The sequence below is a fragment of the Ursus americanus genome, chromosome 22 (genome assembly GCF_024610735.1).
Source record: "Ursus americanus isolate L20-20 chromosome 22, mUrsAme1.1.p, whole genome shotgun sequence".
Classification (NCBI taxonomy): Eukaryota; Metazoa; Chordata; class Mammalia; order Carnivora; family Ursidae; genus Ursus; species Ursus americanus.
The window spans coordinates 24,926,469-24,948,488 of NC_142148.1; the positions used below are offsets into that span (position 1 = coordinate 24,926,469).

Sequence of the window (22,020 nt, forward strand, 5' to 3'; positions counted from 1 at the left end):
ATCTTGCAGATGACTGACCTCTGCCTCCTAACCCTGGGACGAGAAAGTCCTTATATTCAGGAACCTGATTAGCTGTTTGGGTAATTAAGGGTTTAATAAGGCCCAGATAATTATCTAGCGGCCCAAAGAGCAGGAGCCCCAACGCTCACGTGATGCTTCAGTCTGTTCCAATGTCAATAACACGGAGGAGGAGGGGCCTGGGGAGCCTGGGTGGCTGCAGGACGGTGGGCGCTGGGGAGGGGAGGATACGGTCTCCTTAGCTCTCACACTGCCCCCTCCCCTGGACACAGCACCCCCCACCAGGGGCAATGCATACCTGGCACTCCTCTGCTGCCTCCACAAACGTTTGTTGAGAACCTGCTGTGGGCCGGGCCTGTGCAGGGTTAGGGGTGCTGCATTGAACGAGGCTGTTGGGCTTCCTCCTGGAGCTTACAGGGGGAGATGGACGTGCTGCAAATCGACAGTCCCAGAGCCAGATCATTCGTGAGGAGGGAGGGGCGGGGAAGCCGCTAAACCAGAGGAATGGGATAGGAAGGGAAGCAAGGGGCTGACGTTAGAGTTAATACTCCTGGAGCAGGGGGTGTTGGCGCTGATGCCCGAGGGTGAGCAGAGCCAGCTCTGAGACAGCGCCAGGGGCTTCAGGCCAGTGTGGGCCAGTTCGAAGGCCTGGCAGACGTTGCTGGGCCGCCTGAGAGGCGTGGGGGGCTCCAGGAACAAAAGGCCCATGGGGGTCATCAAAGGGACCTTCCTGGAGGAAATGCCGGGAGCTGGTAAATAGCAGGGGAGCTTCTCTCAGGGTCCGAATCTGGGACAGTGAAGGCAGGGTGATCCCAGGACCACACCCAAGCCGGCCACAGAGCTGGGGCTGGACCCCAGGATTGGGTGTCCAGCCTTTCGTGTGCTTTCCATGATGCCCTAGGAGGCCTGGCTGGGAGCCCCTTGAGAGTGACAGGGAGTCCCAGGCGGGCTGCTGGAGGACTGAGGGTTTCCTCATCCACCCCACAGGGAGCACAGAGCTCTGGAAGACGGAGGAAGTTATGTGCCCGATGCACACCTGGGGCCCTGAGGCCGGAGGAGGCAAGGGCCCGCCTGAGGTCAGCGGGAAAGAAGCCAGGTTGGGACAGGAGGAGAGAAGGTCCTAGGTCGGCCCAGCCAGTCTCCAACCTGATCTGAGCCCTGAGCTGGAGGAGCCAGTCTACAGATAGCATCGTTTTATCCCTGCTGATCCGCCCCCGACAGACAGAGGGACAGACAAACCTTATCGCTCCCTCCTGAGTACAGATCTCCCCCAGTGTGCCTCAAGTCAGCCGGGCCTCCCTGCCTCCCCCAGGGCCATCTTGGGTACTGTGGGGAGAGCAGGGAGGCAGGAAGGACGTGGTGGGGAAAGCCCCTTGCCTACATTCAGCGATCTGGGCCCCGAGCCGGCCACTGCCCTTGCGGGCTACATGACCTTGGGCTGCTGTTTCATCCTCTCTGTCCTGAGGGAGGAGAACAACAGGCTTTCTGAGAGGGGAAAAGGACATTCGCACCATCCCCTGTTGCCCTAAGCTCAACGTAAACTGGTCGTCACCACGCTCTAATGGCCAGGAAGGAGGCAAGCTCCCTAAAAATAAAATTACTGTAAGGAAACAGTCTTTCCTGGGGCCTTGGGTCACCACGTGGTTCGGGTTCCCGGGGGAGGACTGGTCCAGCACGCTCGTGGCTAGAGCTGCCGTAAGCGCCCCTGCCCCAGCGAGCTAGCGTTCTGCTGATGGTAGTAGCAACGCGAGGGCCCGTTTACTGTGCCTGTGACCCGAGCCCGGCCCGAGGTGAGGCTCTGATCTGCATAGAGCACGTACACCTTAGGACTATCCTGTGAGATGGGCACTTAGACAATGTCCTCCATTTTACAGGTGGAGAAACTGAGGCTCAAGGTCAAGTCACTGGCTCATGGTCATACAGCAAGTGATGGCACAACCAGGAGCCGAATCTGAGTCTAAGGGACCCCAGATCCCAGGCCAAGACCTGCCAAGGGACACCCAAGAGGGCTCCGGCCTGCCAGCCTGACCTCCCTTCCCCACACCCCAGCACTGCCCTGCCTGGTCCCTATAATACCCGCCCCACCAGCGCGGCAAATTCAGCCATCCTCTGGACCCGCTGTGGCTGCTTCCTCTAGGGAGCCCTCCTAATCCCCCTCCTCCCCCTTCCTCCCTGACACTGAAGACTGGGCCAGTCCTGAAGCTCAGGGCCATCTTTCCCCTTCCCTGCAGACGCTTTGGGGACCCAACAAAGGTGACTCCCACACCTACCTGTGGGGATTGGTCTCCACGTGGCTTCCCGGGGCTGGGGCCTGGGGCAAGCCTGGGCCGGCATATACAGGTGTGAGCAGCTCACTAAACATACATTTATGTGCCCTTGCCGCGTGCTGGGCTCTGTGAGGGAAACCACAGAGACCGACAACCGCGGTCTGAAAGTGAAGGACATCAGAGTCACCAGGGTGGAGGGGTGTGGGCGTGGCCACGGGAGCCTGCATTGGAGCTGGTGGACAGGGGCAAAGCGATTCAGGTTAAGGTGTCCTGGGGGAGAAAGAGCAAGGGCAAAGGCTTGGAGAGCTAGCGTGCAAGGTGTGCGTGCATAGGGGTGGGGAGGGAGCAGCGGTGTCTGTGAAGGGGCCAGACCTGAGTGGAGGCGGGCCTTGCCTTCTCCGACCTGACCCTGTGTGTCACTGAGCCATGACCGCCCCCTGCTCTGAATGAATCCTTGCACTCTCATCCTACGAGGAATGAGGGAATCCGTTTCAGCGCATCCCCTTCAGGGCGAGCGCGGTGCTAACCCTTCTCAGCTTCGGGTGGTCGGATCCCTGGACTAGTGGTCACTCACTAGACGGACCCTGTATCCTGATCTGAAAATTTTTGTCTTTCGCATATTCCAAATCACCTAGCCTTGGGCTACGCCTAGATTAAGTCCCCATAAAAGTAGGATTAATGAATGAATGAACTAAGCAACCAAATGAAATGAAAGTCGTGCTGTCCGGAGCGCAATCTCAAGGTTGGGTATTATGCGCTGGCCCCTTCCCCTCTCTCAGCGTTGCTCACGCCCCCACCACCCAGACTCTGGGTTTGCTCCAGGCCCCTCAGCCTGTCACACTGAGACTTCAGGGTGAACCCGTAGCCCTTAGAGGGAGAGAGGCTAGTGTCACACTGTACCAAAGGCCTTGCTTACGGAGGGTGGGAATTCAGGCACCTTTTACCCCCGGAGAAACAGAAACAGAACGTGAATCCTGTGTATCTAGGCAGGAAGGAACATTCTGTCTGGCTAAGAGCTTAGCTTATCAAAGGAAGACAATCATATGGCTTCGGCTCGTCAGGGTTCGCGTCCCTTGGTCTTCCCTAGGCCGTCTTGTTGTGCGTGACCCGCTGGGGTGGGAGACCTTTCAGAGGCAAAGGACTGAGACTTGCTCGTGAGGCCACAGGCCCAGGAGGCCGGCCCCCTCCTTCCTACAGACACTTGCCTGTGGTTCGAGTAAGCCCAAGACAGAGACGCTGTCCGAGAAGCAGGGCACTCCCTGCCACCTGAGGCTTGGGACCCAAGGACAAGCCCCGGATGGGTTGCTGGTGAGCAGAAGAGGGAACGGGACATCTTATTCCTGGAGCCCAGGAAGGGCGGGGTGCTAGGCGACTGCTGCCGTCCTGCTCTGAGACTCGGCGCCTTCTCTCCCGGCTGGGCCTCAGTCCTCACGTCTGCCAAACGGAACCCACAGCCTGCCTGCCTGACTTGCAAGGCTCCTCTGAGGCTCTAGGAACACGACAGCATGTGACACTGAAGAGGGGAGGCGCCAACAGCTGAGGACACAGTGCTCAAGGGTCACCGTGGCACTGGTAACTTCCCGCCATCCCACAGCTCTCCAAGGTCTCCCGTCAAAACCCGAGCTTCCCTGAGCGAGGAGTGAGGGAGACAACAGTTCTGGTCAACAGAGACCTGGTCACATCCTCTTCTCCTGCCAGGTGGCTTTGGTGGCTCCAGGGACAAACAGAGCCCAAGAACCGGCTATAGGCAACTAGCCTCGGGTCCGCGCAGAGTTCACCGGGCCTGGCTGGAGGTTGCGGCTCAAGAGAAAATGTTTAATGCGAGAGGGGACAGGTCCCTACCCTGGAGGAGCAGCTCCCAGCTCACAAGGAGGGGGAGGGAAGGAGGAGGGAGGGAAAAGGAGAGGAGGGAAGGGGGAAGGGGGAAGGGGAAGGATGGGAGGGGAGGGAGGGAAACTCAGGCTAAACAGCCTGGCTGGATCATCCAGCTGGTGGTGGCTAAGTGTGGCTTTGCCTCAGTTTCCCAAGTGGCTTGAGGCGAGAGTGTCCCTGCGGCGGGGAGCTGGCCCGCTCTCTCCTGGCGGCCCCACCTCAGCGCTGGTATAAGAGTCCGCTGGATATCACGACGTAGCCCTGGAGGGCACAGAAACCCAGGGGCCAGGTCAGAGGCCACACGAGGACCAGGAGGACCCCCAGCTGCCCCATCAGCCTGGCTTTGAGCCCACGGTCTGCCGCTCTCACTGGGTATGTCCTGGGGACAGTCCTGTGCCTCTCCGGGCCTCCGTTTCCTGCTGTCCCTTGGGAGTGGGAACAGCACCTGCCCTGCAAGCCTACGATGAGGGTGCAGCCAGAGCACGTGGCCGAGCCCCCAGCGTGGGGCCGGGGCTTGATGCGCACTTGTGGACGGGCTTGGGACCAATGCTGTGTTAGGGCTGGGAGTCCAGACACCCAGCCTCTTCTCCGGTGCAAGTCTCCCCAGCAGAGCCAGGAACCTTCCATATAGCCTCTGCTCTCTATACCGCACGGCAGAAACGTGCTCAGGGCCTGCTGTTCATTCATTCATTCATTCAACAAACCTTCACTGAGCCTCTGCTCTAAGCTAAGCCCTGCCCACAGGCTGGGAACAAGGCAGACCCAGTCCCTGCCCATGCGTAGCTCACAGTCCAATACAGCAGCCATTATTAAATTAAAGCCAATTAAAACTAAATAAAATGTACAATTCAGCTTCATAGTTGTACTAGCCACATTTCAAGGGCCCAACTGCCCCCGGGCCCAGCACTGACAGTGGCTACTGTGTTGGACAGTGCAGATTTCCATCCTCACAGAACAATTTTTTGGACAGCGCTGGTCTAGGGACCTTTGGGTTCGGGCCCAGGTGGCTGGATGTGTGAGTACCAGGCTGGGCCAGCCACTGACCGTGCCTGTTGGGGAGTCTTGGGGAAATTCCTACTAACAGCCCAGGCTCCAACATGTGCCCATTGTTCCTTTTTTGGAGGGTGGAGGGCGGATCACCCAAGGGCGTTGGCACCATAGTTCTTAAGCAACCAGAGCACCATCCCTGGAAAAACATCAGTGGGTCCCGCTCAAGGGATCTGAATAACGTGCGGATGGTGGGCTTGAGGGACCTTGGCTAAGCTTTCTGTCCTACGCATGTCTTGTTGAGTGAATAGAAAGAATATTATCATTTTATATCCCAGGTGAAACAGAAAGAAGTTGTAGGGTCTCACCCTGGGCGGTGGTGATTGAACTTCACCCTGGGTCCACAATTTCTCATCAGGGAAAATGATTTTAGAAAGGTCGGGAAGCCCCCCTTCCCCCATCCAGCCTGCAGGGGTTCGTGTACAAAGCTGCAAGAAGTTCCTCTGTCATCTTCCCCAGACACCAAAGGGCTGTGCCCATCCGAATGTGGCCTGGCATAATACCGGACGAGGACTAAAGGGTGGGCGAGACCTTTGCACCAGTGTCTCTGGACATCCTAAATTTTCCATCTCCCTACAGCTAACGATTCATGGCATGGTCTTGGCAGGAACAGCGGACACCCCCAGGCCTGGCTGAGTCTGTGATCCCACTGTTGGTACTGGCAGGGAGGGAGGGTGAGAGGGAGCCCTGCCTCACTGAGCCCCGTCTTCCCCCAAGGGTGGCGGAAGCCCATATGGTCACACCCGAAGGCTCTCACCTCACAGACAAAGACCTCGGGGTTGACATAGTGGAGGCTGACCACGTTGGGGAGGGCGATCCCCATGCCCAAGAGAGCTGCAGGAGGGGAAGGAGAGACTAAGCTCAGCTGGGCGGCCGCAGCAGAGCACCGCCGGGAGCCAGCCCTGGGCTGAGGTCCCCATGTGCATGGTGACACTGAGCCCCACAGATGGCCAGGGAGTGGGAGCCGTTATTGTTAGACTCACTCCACAGGAGGAAAAACTGAGGCTTGGGGAGGGAAAATACTGAAAAACTCCCACCCTCTTCACCTCTGAGCCCGGGAAGTGGGAAGGGGGCCGGGAGGGAGCAAGGCGGGTCAGGAAGGGGTCACGGGGGCCAACCGGCATGGAGGGCAGGGCTCACCATTGAGGTGATCCAGCAGGGGCTTCTGGAACAGGGTGTCCAGGAGCGGGCGCACTTGATCTGTCTGCGGCAGTGTCGTCAGGGAGATGGGGGACCATGGGCCCGCTCCAGTGAGGGGCGGGGAGAGACGGACAGAGGGGCCACATGTGAACACACAGACAGACACAGACAGACACACAAAAAGCAGAGGCACAGGTCGGGGGAGGAGGGCAGGTCACCCCTGTCCGGTCTTCAAGCAGAGTCCAGCTGCCCCTGGGGCCAGTCAGCCTTCTGAGAGGAGACGGAGGCCAGCACCAGACCCCCTAATGCCAGGGCCCTGGCTGCCTTGCTGGTGCTGACTAATGGATGACGGACGGACTGACGGTGGAGGGACTGACGGGCCGGCCAACGAAGGGCTGCTTGGTGGCTAAGGACCCATCTGCGTCACGTGGCCGAAGGAGCAGCCGGCGCTGTCTGACGCTGGCTTGTCTGATTTACCAATAGACTCAACGATTCTTGGACTGACCAGCTGTCACCCACCTGACAGTGACAGGTTGGCTAACTGACCGATCCCCTGCAGAACCAAGGCTGACTGACCGGCTGACGGCAGACAGACAGCCTGTCTGATGGGTAGGCCTGCTGACTGACCGCTGTCCCCAGGCACCCTGGAGGAAGCTTGGTCATGGCGGTACACACAGGGACACTGGTATGCTAGCACACGGGCTCAAGGCCTGCCCCACCCAATGAGGGGTCTCTGGAGACCCCAGCCCCACACTCACATCAATGAAGCCCACATTGGAGGAGGCCACGGTGAGCTGGATATCCCTGAAAGGGAAGCAGGAGGGTTAGGGCTGGGGCCTGGATCCCCCCTCCCACCACACCACACGTGCTGCCTCCCGGTCTCCTCTGACTAACACCGTGATGGGTGACACTGTGATAAGTGGCTGCAGGCCCATTGCACAGAGGAACACACCGAGGCTGCGGGATCCAGGAGGCCTTGCTTACCCCAGCACAGATGTGGTCCCCTGAAGCTTCGCCTTGGACATGGAGAGCTGGAGGCTCAGGTTTACCACCTGGGCATGAAGGGGGAGCAAGGTCAAAGAACCCAGAGCCACACTGGAGCCTTCAGGTGGCCACCGGCTCCCACCCGCTCCCTGACGACTCAGGTACTTGTGGACCACCCACGTGTACCAGGCCTGCACACAGTGCTGGGAACAAACACACTGTGAAGGAGACAGACCAGGTCTCTGCCCTGGGGAATGCTCACAAGCCAGGGGAGGAGGGGAACAACACCCAAAGTAACCAGACAGGGTACTTAGTAGCGAGTGCCAGGAAGGCAGAGCGGTAGCACTGAGAGGGCTGATGGGGACCATCTTTCTCAGGGTGGTCCAAGAAGGTTGCCCTGAAAAAGGCTGCAACATTTAAGCTGAGACCCGAAAGATGAGGAGAAGCTAGCCATGCCAAGAGCTAGGGGAAGAGTGTCCTAGGTACGGTGTCCAGCAGCACATGCAAAGGGCCTGTGGCAGGAATGTCATGGTATAGTGAAGGAACACCAAGGAGACAAGCGTGGATAGAACAAGTGAGGAAAGTGGGGCAGGAAGTGAGATCTTGGGAGTCGCCGCCCTTCTGGCCAGCCCCACCAGCCCACCTCACTCACCACATCAAAGGAGAAGAGGGACTGGAAAGCCGAGTTGGAGGCCACAGCCTGGACCTCCACGAAGGGCTGCAGCTGAATTGTGGCATTGTTGGTACGAAGCGTGGCTGCGGGCGTGGCACCCAGCCGCACCTTGAGTGCCACAGGCATGGGCTCGGGGAACTGGTGGGCCACCTGGGGAAGTGGAGAGGGAGAGAGGGAGAGGGCACCTCGGGGCAAAGGCTGGGTGGGCTCTCCACGCATCATGCCTCAGACACTGGTCAAGCCACCGTTTGTACGTGACGAGGCCACAGAGGTGTGTCCCCCTCAGGCCCCTGCCTCGGAGACGCCCCACCTGAGGGGGTGGTAGGCATGGAGAGGGGTGCTGCCTGGGAGATCTGTGCCAGGAGGGACAGAAGCTCAGGGGCCGTGGGAGCTCAAGGAGTCTCCTGGACCAGAGTAGGGGTTGGGTCCTCCCCTAGGAGGCAGCCCCTGGGCTTGGTCTTAAAGATGAACAAGAGAAAGGGAAGCAGAAAAGGCCCTCGGGGCTGAGGGCTGCACTTGGACAAAGGCACAGAGGAGGGAAATAGCGTAATGTCTGGAGGTGGGGGGGGGGGCATCCCTGAGCGGGAGGAGGCACAATTGTAAAGACACATGCTGAAGCCCACGGGGGACAGATCCGAGCCAGCGGAGGTCCCCCAGCCGGAGAGGCCCCACCCCAATCCCAGGTCTCAGTCCCTGAAATGAGTATAAGTGTCACCAACCTCAGGGATGAGCCGGCCCAGCATGGAGGTGTTCAGCAGGTTGTTCTCCGACTTCTGAAACCAGGCCCCATGTCACGACAGGTTTTAGGGCAGCCGCTCCTCAAGCTCGAGCCCTTCTTGCCTCCCCTCGGCCCCCTTTCACCTTTCCAAAAGCCACCCTGTGGCCCCAAAGCTCGGGCGGCCCCACCCACGGTTTGGCCGCTGCAGCGGGGCCCGCCTGTCCCACGCGCTCAGGGCAGCGGGTCCGACCCTCACCAGCTGCCCCGTGATGTCCAGGTTGAGGGCACCAGCCTTCTGCAGCAACAGGAGGGCGGAGTCAAACAGGTCCTGGGAGAGGCCCACTGTCGCCATGGTGCCATCGGCACCCACGTGCGCGGGCAGCACAAAGTGCGTGGCCTCCGCGGGCAGGACGATGGGTTTGCCCAGGAGCAAGAGGACGGCCTACGGGGTCGGTGGGTGGCCAGAGGGAGAAAAGCAGCAGGGTCTCAGTAGGGCGGTGGCTCTGTCCCAGACCCTGGGCTCTCAGACGCCACCCACCCCACATGCCGCATGTTGTCCAGCCTCGCACCCGTGCCCGCCTCTAAACGCCATTCCAGCTCCACCCCCTTCAACACCCCTGCTCCTCTAGGAATGTGCCAGGACCCCCAGGACTCCAGAGGCAACAGGCCCCCAGCTCCGGGCTGACTAGGCTGCACTTACATCGATATCCAAGGAAATGTAGTCCTTAGTGATGCTGGGCGCGTTGATCATGGAGTAGCGAATCTGGGACTCCGGACCCACAGGGTTGAGGCCTAAATAAAAGCAGGATGAGGAAGAAAAGATGGCAAGCTCAGCCTTATCCATCAAGGCCTCATCTACCCAGAAACCCCGATTATCTGGCGACTTTGGTTAGCCAGACCCAGGCCAAGGAACAGAAAAGGGAAGAAATGAGTGAACTTCAGCTGCAAACCGCACACGGCCAAGATTCAGCCGCTCACGGCCCAGTGACTCTTCGTTTAGACACAGTTCTAACAGTCTGGGTGTCTGCTTTCCTAATGAGTGGCAGACGAGAGACCCCGAATTAGAAGGAGGGAGAAGGGTCACACACCCCCTGAAAAAAGCAAGAGGGAACCACAGAAAAAGAACAGAGCTCACATTTATCCAGGTCCAGACATTTGACTTACACTGTCCCATTCAACCATCACCACGATCCTGTAAGATTAGGAGCCCATTTTACACACACACACACACACACACACACACACAGTTTGATGAGTTCAGTTGTGCCCAGGATTGTATATCCGGTCTGTCTGGCTCTAAAGCCACGCTGTGTCTCCGACCTAATCACACAGCCTCCTACAGAAACCCAAAAGGCGTGCATCCCTGGGACCACGCAGTGCGGGAGCACAGAGCAGAGGCTCCCCAAGACACCCTCAGGGAGCCCTTCAGGAAGGCACAGAGGAGAGTCCGGTTCCTATAGGGCAAGTTTCCCCCAAAGCTCAGAATATTCTGGTTGGGTGGGTCGCAAAGGGCGGGTCACTTGCGGGAACCGCATCTCTGGACCTGGCTAGGCTAGCCAGCGTGGCAGGTGAACGCTCAGCCCCACTGTCAGGAAGCCCAGCTTTTCGCAATAGGTCCTCAAAGGCTCTGAATGACCAAGGTGTGTGTGTGTGTGTGTGTCCATCAGATTTCTGTCGGATGTTCCAATGTCTCTTCTGGATTTAATTTTATTTCCTCTAATGTTTTGGAAATTTCTTGTGATCATAAAAGCAATATAGTATGATTCCATTTCTACAGCTCAGTAGCCATCAAAGATTTGGGTGATAGCAGGAGGAGGGCAGCTCAGAGGGATTTGAGGGGCTGGCGAGATGTTCTGGATCTCGAGTTTGGTGGTGGTCACACAACTGGGACTCAAAGGACAGGACACTAAAAAGAATAAATTACTCTATGTTTTTAAAATGAATAAAAACATGAAAAACTTCTAATATAATACATATTCACTGTGGACATATGGACATTTTTTGAAGCATGGGAAAAAATATAGCCCAGAATCTCAAATTTATGGTTTTCAGTATTTTCTTTTGGAGAGACAAACAGCCCCCCAGTCTGTACCTCCCTCAGTAAAGCTGCAGTGAAGCTACGTGTCACTTCGGGTCCTTCTCTGTTTCCTTTACAGAGTGACATTATAGCTTCGTAGCATTATAGCTTAGTTAAGGGCACAGCGCTCAAGGTGGCCTCAGTTTCTTCATCTGTAAAATGGAGCTAATAATTCTACAGTAAATATTAGCTTTTATTATACTGTATTTTGCTAGGCGTTGCTAGGTGACTGCCCCTTTAGGCTGTGCTTTTTAGTGGCTCCTGTCACCCCACACTGTAGGTACCCATGACTCATGTCAACAGTCCCCGAGGCCTGAATGCTTAGATTTCTTTTACCAGATTCCTTTTAACTCCTCAAAGAAAAGGGCAAGAGCCAGTCCTGGCTATGAACCCAGTTACAAGGCATCTTGATGGAGATCACTCCACTGAGGACGAAGGAGGGACGAACGTTTGTTGAGCCTATTGTCTGCCAGGCACTTACCCTATGCTGTCTGGTACAGCACATGGGAGAAATAGGAATTCTGAGCCCCATTTTTGTGGCTTGAAATAGCTAGGCTCAGAGAGATGGAGTGACTTCCCTAAGATGACACAGCAATGGAGCCACAAGGCCCGAATTTCACTTCATGTCCTTTGGTTCCAAGTCCAGTTTCCTTGCCCTCTCGGTGCCTCCTGTTAAGGTCATATGGGGGGTGTGGCATTGAGGGGCGCGGCGTAATCGAGGAATGTTCCCTGAGGGGACTGTGAGCCAGGCCACCCAGTATACGCAGAGCAGTGGCTGGACAGGTAAGGAGGAGAAAACGAGCATGAGTCCATTCATGGGTGGCTCTCGCCCCACACTGAGGATTTTAGACCCAGAGCCTCCAAGGCCCCATCTATAACTTGGGGATACTGGTGCCACCTCATGGGACTGTCGTGAAACGTTTGCAAAAGAAAGCCAAAGCTAGCTTGATGTGAAAATACTCAGTACAGAACCCACCGCCGCACCTGTCCCACGCTGTGTCACCGTTAGATGTCAACCCCTGACTCAGAGCAAAGCCAACCAATTGCAAAGTGCAGCTGGGATCAGCCAACGGCTCTGGAGTTGACGACGTCAGTGACAGTGACCTGGGAAAGCGCTGGAATCCCAGGCAAAGCCATCAGATAGAAAAAGTGTCCTTCCAACAGGAGCATCATCAAACAGGTGTGTGGGGAAAGAGAGGGAAGGCTGGATTTCGCTCAGGGCTCACCGAGCACATATGACCCCCCAAATCAACAAAGGATGCATCTTTGGCCGGTCTGGGGACAGGCAGGGGCCCCCCTGCGTCGTTATTAATGTTGATGAATACTACTGAAAAGAAGGGTGGCTGGCCTGCTTTCATAGCTTTTAGCTTCGTATTGTGAGATGAAGTCCTGATCGAGCCTCGTTTAGGCCACCACCGTGGCCACGCTTCTGTGTGGACCACACATGGTGGCTGCGAGCCATGGGAACCTGCCTGAGGTCGGGGAGGAAGGCGTGGGGGGCAATGGGGAGGTGACCGATGAGTGGTGGGGGTGGGCAGATGTGCGCCCCAGCTCCTGCCCCTCGGGGAGGATGTAGGCACGTACACTTCAGTCTCCAGGAGCCCACAGAGGTGCCCGCTCACGAGCACACCTCCTTCCCTGTGCTGCCGCCCCCCTTCCCCAGCCGTGCCCCTAGGCCTCACCCCATCCCAGCCACTTACGCCTGCATCTTGTCTCGGGGTCTGCTTGTGGGGGGGTTAGCCTCCAGGGCTTGCCACGAGTATACTCCTCGTGCTCCCCAGATAGGAGGATCCGGGGGAAATCAGAGGCGGACTAGCCTGACGGCAGATGGGGAGGAAAGGGAGGCTTGCCTCTGGGTGGGTGGGTGGCCCCTGAGAAGGGGAGCAGGGGTGGGGGCACCTGTGAGCAGATGAGCCTGAGTTCTGTTGAGCACATGCTGAGTCAGAGGGGCCTGTGAGACCTCCAGGAGAAGGGGTGCAGCAGCAAATGGAATGTGAGGGCCTGAGCCCCAAAGTGCCAGGGGGAAAGTCCGCCAAGGACCGTGGGAGAGGTGGGAGCAAAACCAGGGGAGGATGGGGTCTCCGAGTCTCCAGGCAGGGGAGGAGACAACTGCAGACTAAATGTACCCCCCCCATGCACAGGCACACACATGCTTGCACACTTGCACACGCACACTAAGCGTTCAAAGACTCGATTCTAGAACTCGGAGCTTCCCTGAGTTCATCAATAATTGTTCAGTCCTCCTATGATTGATCTCCCAGAGGTCAGCCCTGACTGGGGGGGATCTTTGAAGGGTCTTGGGGGCCCCAGCGGGGCTCAGAGGCCCCAGTCCCCTGCCCCGGGCTGCCAGGTCTTACCAATTAGAGTGCCCAGGTGGACATTGAGGCCCTGCACCAGGTTGGAGAGGCTCAGGCACAGCTGCGGCAAGACAGAAGAAGAGGCTGTGAGGAAGGCGCTGGGGCTGGAGGGGTGCGGCCGCAAGAGTCTAGGGTCCCCATCAGGAGGCCTCCCCCAGCCCGCACACTGAGGCCTGGGTCCCGCCCTTCCTCCACCACCCAGGGGGCCTCTTCCAGCCCCTCTCCTGGGCACTGAGGACTCAGAGAAGGTAGTGCCTGGGGGCCTGGAGGAAGGAACAGGAGCCGTGGGCCACAGCAGAGGGGACCACAGCTGGGCCAGGACAACGGAGGCAGGCAGCCTGCTGCATGGGGACCCAGAGGGCCAGCGGAGGGAAGGTGCTACACGCCGTGAAGACAGGCGGTCAGCGAGCAAGGCTGGAGTTCTGGGCTCAGTGGGCAGCCCGAGAAGTCTATGAAGCTGGGGTCGGTGTGATCGAAGGTGGGGCAGAGAGAGGCTGCAAAGCCCAGGGTGGTCACAGCCGGGCCCAGGCAGAGCCGAGGAGGCTGGGCCAGGGGAGGCCAGGCAGCAGAGGAGAGGGCCAGGTCAGGCTATGCTGCCTTCAGGCTTTGGGCCTCAGTCTTCTCATCTGTAGGATGGGAATGCTGGGGCCTGCCTCTGATGGGTGTGGGACGCCATCGAGTGGGTTGATCTAGGGTGGTAGATCAGGAGATGCGGTGGGGTGGGAAGGGGCAGAGATGGAGAAGCAGCTCCCCCTTGGTGGGGGGACCCTAGCCCCAAGAGCACCATCTCTCACCAGGTCGACCACAGGCCACTAATGACAAAAACTGAAATAGCAGCAGGAATCATTGGGCTCACTCTGCCGAACGGTTCTAAACTCCTCACGGATGTTAATGCGCTCAGCGCGCCCGCTCCCCCCCCCCCCCACCGCCAGCCCGCGGGGGAGGTTTGCTCTCTGCGTGACAGGTGCGGAATCGGGGCAGAGGGAGGTTAGGTGCAGAATCGGGGCAGAGGGAGGTTAGGTGACTCGTCCATGTACCCCAGCTGGGAAGGAGGGGACCAGGATTCAAACCCAGGCCACACCTGGCTCCCATGCCCATGCTCTTGTCCACTTTCATTTTGTCTCTTTTCATAAGCCACATGGCCCCTGAAAGCACCGCCCCGTCCCCGTCCTCCAGCCCGGAACTGGGGCCGGCCCAGGAGCATGAGTCTCCCTCCCCCGAACCCCTCCCACCCCAAACCCACCCTTACATGGCCTCTCCATCACTGCCCTGGACCCTCGCCCCAGTCTCTTCCCTGCCCTCATGGAAGAATGGAGAAGCTCCATGAAGGGCCTTCTATTTTTAAAAAAAAGCAATAACAGGGGCGCCTGGGTGGCTCAGTTGGTTAAGCGTCTGCCTTCGGCTCAGGTCATGATCTGGGGATCCTGGGATCGTGCCCCACATCGGGCTCCCCGCTCAGCAGGGGAGTCTGCTTGTCCCTCTCTCTCTGACCCTCCCTCTGTTTGAGCTCTCTCTGTCAAATAGATAAAGTAAATTTTTAAAAAATTTAAAAAGCACGAAGAATCCCAGTCTCTCCCCTGCTTACAAGCCCCCATTCACCCACCACGGCTCCTGGGGTCAGAAGGCCCTCCATCCCGGGACAGCGGGTCCTTTACCTTATTCCGTAGCACAGCTTCGATGTGCTTCTGCACTGGGACCAGCAGCCCAGGGGCCACGCTGAGAGAGAGAGTGAGAGAGAGACAGCACTCCTGAGCTCCGGGTCACGCATTCGGGCCCGTTTCTCCTGGCAGAGCCACCGTCTGAGAGAGAAGCGTCTCCCCTGAGCCAGGGGGCCAGCGAGTCCCATTCCACACATTGCCATGTGCCGGACACAGTGCCAGCACCATCATCCCCACAGATGAGGAAACCGAGCCTCAAAGAAGAGGTCATTGGTTTCGGGGTTTGGAAGTGGCCAAAACGAGATAATGAGGCCAGGCGTGGGGGAGATGGAGAAGACGTTGCAAAGGCCGGACTCGGCCACGTTCTTGGCCAGCTGGCTTCATGGCCACTCTGAGCCCAGTGACTGGGGGTGCTTCCTGCCTGGGCTCCAATTCTCTGGGACACAGCCAGTAAAGTGCCTTCCTCATTCTGTGCCTCAGTTTCCCCTCTGAACAATGGGAGATAGGTCTAAGTTGTTTCTCAGCAGGGATCCATAGGAAACTATGGTACCTAAGGGTTTCTTAAAGTTTTTATTTAAATTTCAGTTAGTTAACCTACAGTGTAATATTAGTTTCAGGTGTATAATATAGCGAATCAATACTTCCATACAACACCCAGTGCTCAGGACAACAAGGGCTGCAGGGGGGTGGGGGTGCAGTAGAGGGGACATGGCCTCTGGCTTGCACACTCTCTGTGTGACTTTGGGCCAGTCCCTCCCCTTTCCTGAGCCTCAGTGTCCTCGGCCATGGAACAGGTGTGATACTGGGGGTCTCCAAGGCCCCTCGTGGCTCCGGAAATGGCACCCCAGCCTTGGTGAGGGCTTCTGCAGCCCTGCCCCCTCCAGGCACTCACCCGCCACTGCCCTCAAACACCACGGCGCTGCTGAAGAGCGGGAAGCAGGCAGAGATGCTGACCACGGGGGTCCTGATGGAGCCCTGGGCCACGCGGGCGTCGGCCAGCAGTACCACGGGCAGCGTCAGCTCCAGGGGCTCTGGGACTCTGCAGGACACCGCGGGACACTGTTCCTGAGCCCCAGCGGCACTGCCCAGCAGAGCCTACCCTGCGAACCGCCCCCCGGCCTGAGCCTGCCCTCCACCTGACACAGGCAGGACCCCCACTCAGCGTGAGATGGCCCCCCTGGGACGTGCTCAGGGCCCTCCAAACTCCGCTCGGGGTCACAGACGTTGCAGAAGATGGGTGTGGAGTCTGGCTTCCAGCACCCTCTCACTGTGAGACCCTGGGCCGGTCACTCCCCGTCCTGAGCCTCAGTTGCCTCTTCTGTCGAATGGGCATGAGAGTGACGGCACCTCTCCCTCAGGGCTGTGCTGAGCTCTCTGTGAGGCAGCCGTGTGCAAGTGCCCGGCGCGGAGCCAGCCCCCAGTGAGGCTCACACGGTGGCAGCACGGAGCGCGAATCCAAGAGATCCCTCCGAACGCCCGGCCGATCGTTTGGAAATCAAACACGTTCGGAGTGACAGGGACACAGAAATAATTCCAATGGCGACATTTACTGAGCACCTACTCTGTGCCTCACACTGGGGAAGGGCAGGTGTGATTTTAATTACAGCGTGGAGCCGTTTGCTGCATCCCCCAGGGCTGTGCTGCGGACTCTCACCCCACTTCGCAGAGCGGGAGACTGAGGGCTGCAGGGGGGACCCCGCCGCCCGGTTACACAGCTGCGGAGCAGGGCCCAGGGTCTCAAATTCTCACTGTCTCCCTCCCCTACGGGAGGGCGGGAAAGAGCACTGGACAGGGAGTGCTTGAGTGCGGGACCTGGGAATTGCTAGCCGCTCTCCCCTCACTCTGCCCCTCGGAGCCTCCCTGAAAATCCTTTGCCCACCCCCGTCAGGAGATTCACTCACCGGAAGACCTGGAAAGTAAAATTGGCTGCTACCAACATGCGCACCCCAAAATCGGCAATGAATTTCAGATCGAATTGGGGCACATGGATATCCAAAATCTGGATCCTGCAGGGTGGGAATGGAGGTGACAGGGTGGCCCCCATTAAACCTTGAAATCAACTCTGGTGCGGGTGTTATGAGCCATATCCACACTGTCGATGTTATGAGGAAGGACTCTGACTATTGGACCATAGAATGAGGAAAAGGTAGTGAGTTCTCCACCCTAGGGGGCATGCAAGCCATTGTTGGACAACCAGCTGGCAGGGAAAGGGTGCAGAGAGGATTCCCAGCCTGGGGCAGGAACTGAGGGAGATGATTGTTGGGTCTTGGAGGGATTTTAGTTTCTGACAGAGGGCGGGGACTCTTGGAAGGTGGGACGCGGAGAGGGCAGAAATCCCCTCTGTAGCATTCCAGTCAACAGCTTAGGCTGGTGGGGGACAGGAAACTCATTCCCTTCCAAGCTGCCTATTCTGATTGCTAAGTACTTTCTAAGTAACTTTTTTTTTCTTTCCCTAAATGAGTCATCTTTTCCCCTACACCATAGCTGGGGGTGGGAATTCAGACACTACAAAATGATATAAATTTGAAAAGTCACATCAAAACTCCACCCTCAAACACTCTCACTGTTGGCACTTAGTGGACATCTTCCTGTGACTCTGCGACACAGGCCGACCTGCTCCTTTTCACTCGACAGCCACCTCGGATGTATTCCCACTTCTGCAAACAAAGACACTCAGTGCTGTTGGCCAACAGCCACGTGTGGCCAACCCTAAAGCCCTGAGGAATCCTCGACTGTCGGGTGTGTCTGCGTCGTTCCCTGTTCACCGTCGGCCAAGGGCAGGACCCCAGCCCCACCCTCGGGGCCTCGCGCTGGCGGCCTCCACACCAGCTACCGGTTTGTCCACACGGTGTTTTCAAGTTTCAGATGTTTTTTAATTAGTTGCCATCATTCAAAACTGGATAGATTTTAAATATATATATGACTTCTCTTGGGAATCCAGAGATCCGGCAATAGTGAGTCCGTTCCCACATGGTGGGGGACAACTCACCCGGCCCCTGGATCTGAGTTTGAGAGGGCCCCCATCTCCCTCTGCCTTTGAGTCTCTGTTCATTGCAGGGGCGTGGGGGGGGGCTGCTTAGGCTCAGGCTCGTGTCTGAATTCAGTGTCTTATTTTTGGAGAAAGTAGCCATGGGTCCTGCCAGCCCTGAGGATTCAGGAGCTAGAGTCTTGGCCCCTGGGGGCAGAAATCCACTAATTCAGAGGCACCAGCCCCCCGCCCATGTCTCCACCTTTGTCCCACCTCCTCAATCATCTTGTGACCACTCACTTGCAGGGTGGGAGAATCTAACCAGGTGAGGGAAGCCCTCGTCTAGCTGGTGGGAACACTCGCCTACACGTGGGGTACTCATCGAGCGGGCTAAAGCCTTTCCCCCACTCACCTGGTGGGCTGGTACACCTCTCCATTCCAGTCCAGGAAGTACGGGACTGTGACCTGCAGGGCCTGCTGGAGAGGGGCTTTCCCGATTTCCGACACTGTGGGGCCAGAGCAGGGTAAGGTCAGGCTGCCCTCCGGGGCCACGGAGCAAGACCACACCACCTACCACCATCCGCCCCACATCTTGGGCAGAGCAGACTCAGAGACTTGCCCACAGGCGGGGACGGGGCAGGAGTGACAGCTGGTTCCCCGTGAGCCCATCGCACATGCAGTACTCACACCAGGCCCCGCCAGGCATGCCTTTCCTCTCTTGCTTCTGCCTTTCCAAATCTTACTTGTCTGCCCCACCCATCAAACACAAGAACATCTTTGCCCTATTGTAAGACTCTGATCAGATGCCATCTCTTCCAGAGCCCGGTAGAGTGGGGCATTTCCCGGTAGAGTGGGGCAGAGGGTGGGGGTGCTGTTCTGGGTGGCCGGAGGTTGAGGACTCTGGAGTCCCTCGGATTCTGGATATAAATCCCAGCTCTGCTGCTCACTCTCCATGTGGCTGCTCTGTGGCTCAGTTTCCTCTTCTGTAAACTTGCGAAGATTATGATGGTACCCGTCCCATAATGTCTTTGTAAAGCCTCGGTGCACAGTAAATGATAGCGCTTACTGTTGCTACTTGTTCGTGTAATAATCATGACTGTCACTTCTCCAGCGCTCCCTTTGGGCCAAGCACTGTTCTGAGTGACGGAGTTACTCACTGTGCCCGCTTTACCGAGAAGTGAAGACGCCTGGCAAAGGGGAAGTTGGATCGGCGGAGGCACCTGGCGCCCCAGCCCTTGGACTTCCTCACGCACCTGTGCTGCCAGGCGAGGGAGGTGCTAATTAAACAATCCGATGTGAGGGGAATGAAGACGAGAGGTAATGCGGCTGGAAGGGAGCACCAATGAAGAGTCCAGAGGCCTGACCTTCACTCAGACTCACTGTGGGAACGGGCAAGTCACTGCACCTCCCTGGGCCTTAGTTTCCTCAGACCTGGAGCCGGGAGCCACTGGTCGCTATGTTCTCGATACCCCTCGCCAGCCTGGCCTTCTGTCGCTGAGGCAAGACTCACACCCAGGCACCTGGACTCTATCTACCGTGCTCCCCTGACACCGGGCTTAAACGCAGGGAGTTGTGAGATGGGATTGGGAAAGTGCTCTGAAAAAGCTACCCAGCCCCGCCTTAGAAAGAGGTGTGTGCGGCCTGGGCCTCCCGCTGGATTTCCACCAAGAACACAGGCAGGTGTGCCTGGGATGGCTCTCTGGGGACAAAGGAGCCTCATAGAGGACGGGCAGGGGGAGGATGGCCAGTAGGCCTCGTGTCCCTGTGTGTCACTTCCGTGAATGGCTCCATGTGTCAGGTGCAGACTAACACGGGTCACTGACCCCTTTCACCGCCTGCCTCTCTGTCCGGATACAAGGTCCTGGAGGCTGTGTAGGCTCCACGGGGACACTGCTGCCTCAGTGCTTCGTGGCCTGGGCCACTGAAAATCTCTTCTATGGCCTGACCTGAGTGTCTCACACTGTGATCTGAGTTTGGTCCGGTCTTGGGGGAACAGCTTCTGATTTCTCACCCCTGACCCAGCTTTGGTGGCATTCCTGGGGGTGTCTGGGGGACGCTTTTGTCCCTCCCTGGGCCTAGGTTTTCTCATTGTGCCTTCCTCGGGGAATGGGGCAGGTCTTAGAAGGATGGGAGGGGGCACCTGGGTGGCTCAGTCGTTAAATGTCTGCCTTTGGCTCAGGTCATGATCCAGGGTCCTGGGATCGAGCCCTGCATCGGGCTCCCTGCTCAGCGGGAAGCCTACTTCTCCCTCTCCCACTCCCCCTGCTTGTGTTCCTTCTCTCGATGGCTGTCTCTCTCTCTGTCGAATAAATAAAATCTTAAAAAAAAAAAAGGATGGGCAGTGTCAGGATAGAGACCCTGCCCAAGGGGACCCAGGGCGGGGCTGGTCTTCTCCGTGTGCCCCACAGAGCTCTAGCTCTGGGACACCCCCTCCAGTACTGTGCTAGACCCCTCCCCAGCGTGCACGTGCACCCACCGACCCTGGCAGGCACGCGCGCATGCACCCCCCCAGGGAGAGCCGCCGCACCTGTGTACACACACCCAGGCACGGACCGTGGCACCTGCATGCACGCATGGTGGACGTGGTTAGACTCCCTCCCCGACACTCAAGGACACACATGGGCACATCTCACAGAGGCACACAAGCAAAAGTAGTCACTCAAACCAAGCCACGCCCACACCACGGGGGCACGTGAGCACCATCACGCACGCGCGCACGCATGGTGCACGTGACTACACTCCCACGCATGCGTTCACTTTTTAAGTGTTTGCTGAGCAGCACTTTGTCAGACCTTGTCTGGGGGCCAGGGACACAGCGGCACATGAGATAAAATCCAGGTCCTCGTGGGGCTTCTGGGGTCACACACACACACACACACACACACACACACACACACACGGGACACCCACGGGATAGGCCAGCGGCGCGTCTCTTACCGTAGCTTAGCACGGCCTTGTTGAGTCTGACCACGGTGCCCGGCAGGGAGGTGCCGACCACGGGCAGCAGCAGTGCTAGCAGCAGACCCAGGCCGTGTGCCCGAGCCACGGCTGTCCTGGCCATGGCCCCCCAAGATCTGTGGGCTGGGGTAGGGACAAGCATCATCAGAGAGCTTCTCCAGAATGTGCCCCCTCCGGCTGCTTGAACCCCACCCCAGCCTGGAGGTCGCAAGCCCTGCGTGGTGATGCCGTCCCTACCCGAGACCCCCCACACATCAGTGCTGCGTCTCTGCATTGGGAAGGACCCCGCCTGCTTCCTCAGGAACCACGGGGAGATTTGGTCTGGAAGCAGGCCCCAAGACCCAGAGAAGACGCGGCCTTGCCTAAGGCCACACGGCAAACTAGGGGTGGCTGGAGGACCCAAGCCATGCCAGAGCGGGAGGACGAGGTTCCTGGGTAGGGAGACTGAGAGCCGCTTCCTGCCCGGAGGATAGAGCCTGGGCCCACCACCCCAAGGCCCAGAGCTGTGTTTCCTGATGCCAGGAGTCCAGCCCATGTGACCGCCCATCCTAGCGGCCCCATTGTTCGAACCCAGCCGGGGGAGGACCCAGGGGGGCTCCTAGCCTCATCTCATCCTGTACCAGGTGAGGAATGTCCTCAAAGCAGACCTCTGCATGGCCCCCCAACCCCTCCCAGCCCAGCGGATGGATCTGCATCTGACTCGGGCTTGAGGGGCCACTGCTGAGATGGGCTTAATGGAGTCCCAGCAAAGTGGCACTTGCCTGAAGTCAAACCAAGACCAGGGATGGACCCTTCCGGAGAAGGCGGTGGCAAGTAGTATGCCCATTGAACAGATGGGGAAGTCGAGGGTCCTCCCTGGAGGAGTGCCAGCCCCATCCCCATTCCTACCTCAGGTGGTTTCCTGGGACAGGTGGATTCTCAGCCCCAGCCAAGGCCTCCTGAGCCCCTGGCAGGTGTCGAAGCTGCTTTATGAGGCTCCCAGGTGTGCAGGGCCCGCTGTGAAGGGACCCAGGGAGGGGCGGGTTTGCCTGTGGTTGCAAGTGTTTTCCTTGCAAACACGGCCTTTGCCAAAATGTTTCATCCCATGTGTGTGGTGGGGCTGCCACGTACCCAGGCTGCTGCCAACGGCTACAAGACCCTGGGGATGGGCCGCTCCGGGGCCTCCTAGGCCAAGACATCTCTGGAAAGAGGACTGCTCTTCAGGGGACCCCCTCATCACCCCAGCCAGGCCTGGCCAGGCCCAGGAGGACGTGGATGCCCCAAGTCAGGGGGATGACTCACTA

The 22,020-nt window shown here is 58.2% G+C and overlaps 1 protein-coding gene across 1 annotated transcript; it reads right to left on the reverse strand.

The window, feature by feature from the left end:
• Window positions 1-4,376: 4,376 nt before the first annotated feature.
• Window positions 4,377-20,840, reverse strand: BPIFB2 (BPI fold containing family B member 2). The gene is made up of 15 exons (XM_045810599.2): window positions 20,717-20,840; window positions 18,192-18,285; window positions 16,713-16,817; window positions 15,704-15,850; window positions 14,809-14,869; window positions 13,154-13,214; window positions 9,420-9,511; window positions 8,976-9,161; window positions 8,721-8,774; window positions 7,981-8,151; window positions 7,329-7,396; window positions 7,103-7,148; window positions 6,345-6,408; window positions 5,962-6,038; window positions 4,377-4,418 (listed from the first exon to the last, which is right to left on the reverse strand). Exons 1-15 carry the CDS (start codon window positions 20,838-20,840, stop codon window positions 4,377-4,379), a joined length of 1,392 nt encoding a protein of 463 aa, XP_045666555.2.
• Window positions 20,841-22,020: the final 1,180 nt, after the last annotated feature.

Bases quoted from the DNA above. Each gene is read 5' to 3' on its own strand.
- BPIFB2 (XM_045810599.2), bottom strand. From the start codon at position 20,840: ATGGCCAGGACAGCCGTGGCTCGGGCACACGGCCTGGGTCTGCTGCTA. The intron at 18,286-20,716 runs GTAAGAGACGCG...CTGGCCCCACAG, and splicing joins CAAGGCCGTGCTAAGCTACG to TGTCGGAAATCGGGAAAGCC. The intron at 6,409-7,102 runs GTGAGTGTGGGG...ACACTGCCGCAG, and splicing joins CCAATGTGGGCTTCATTGAT to ACAGATCAAGTGCGCCCGCT.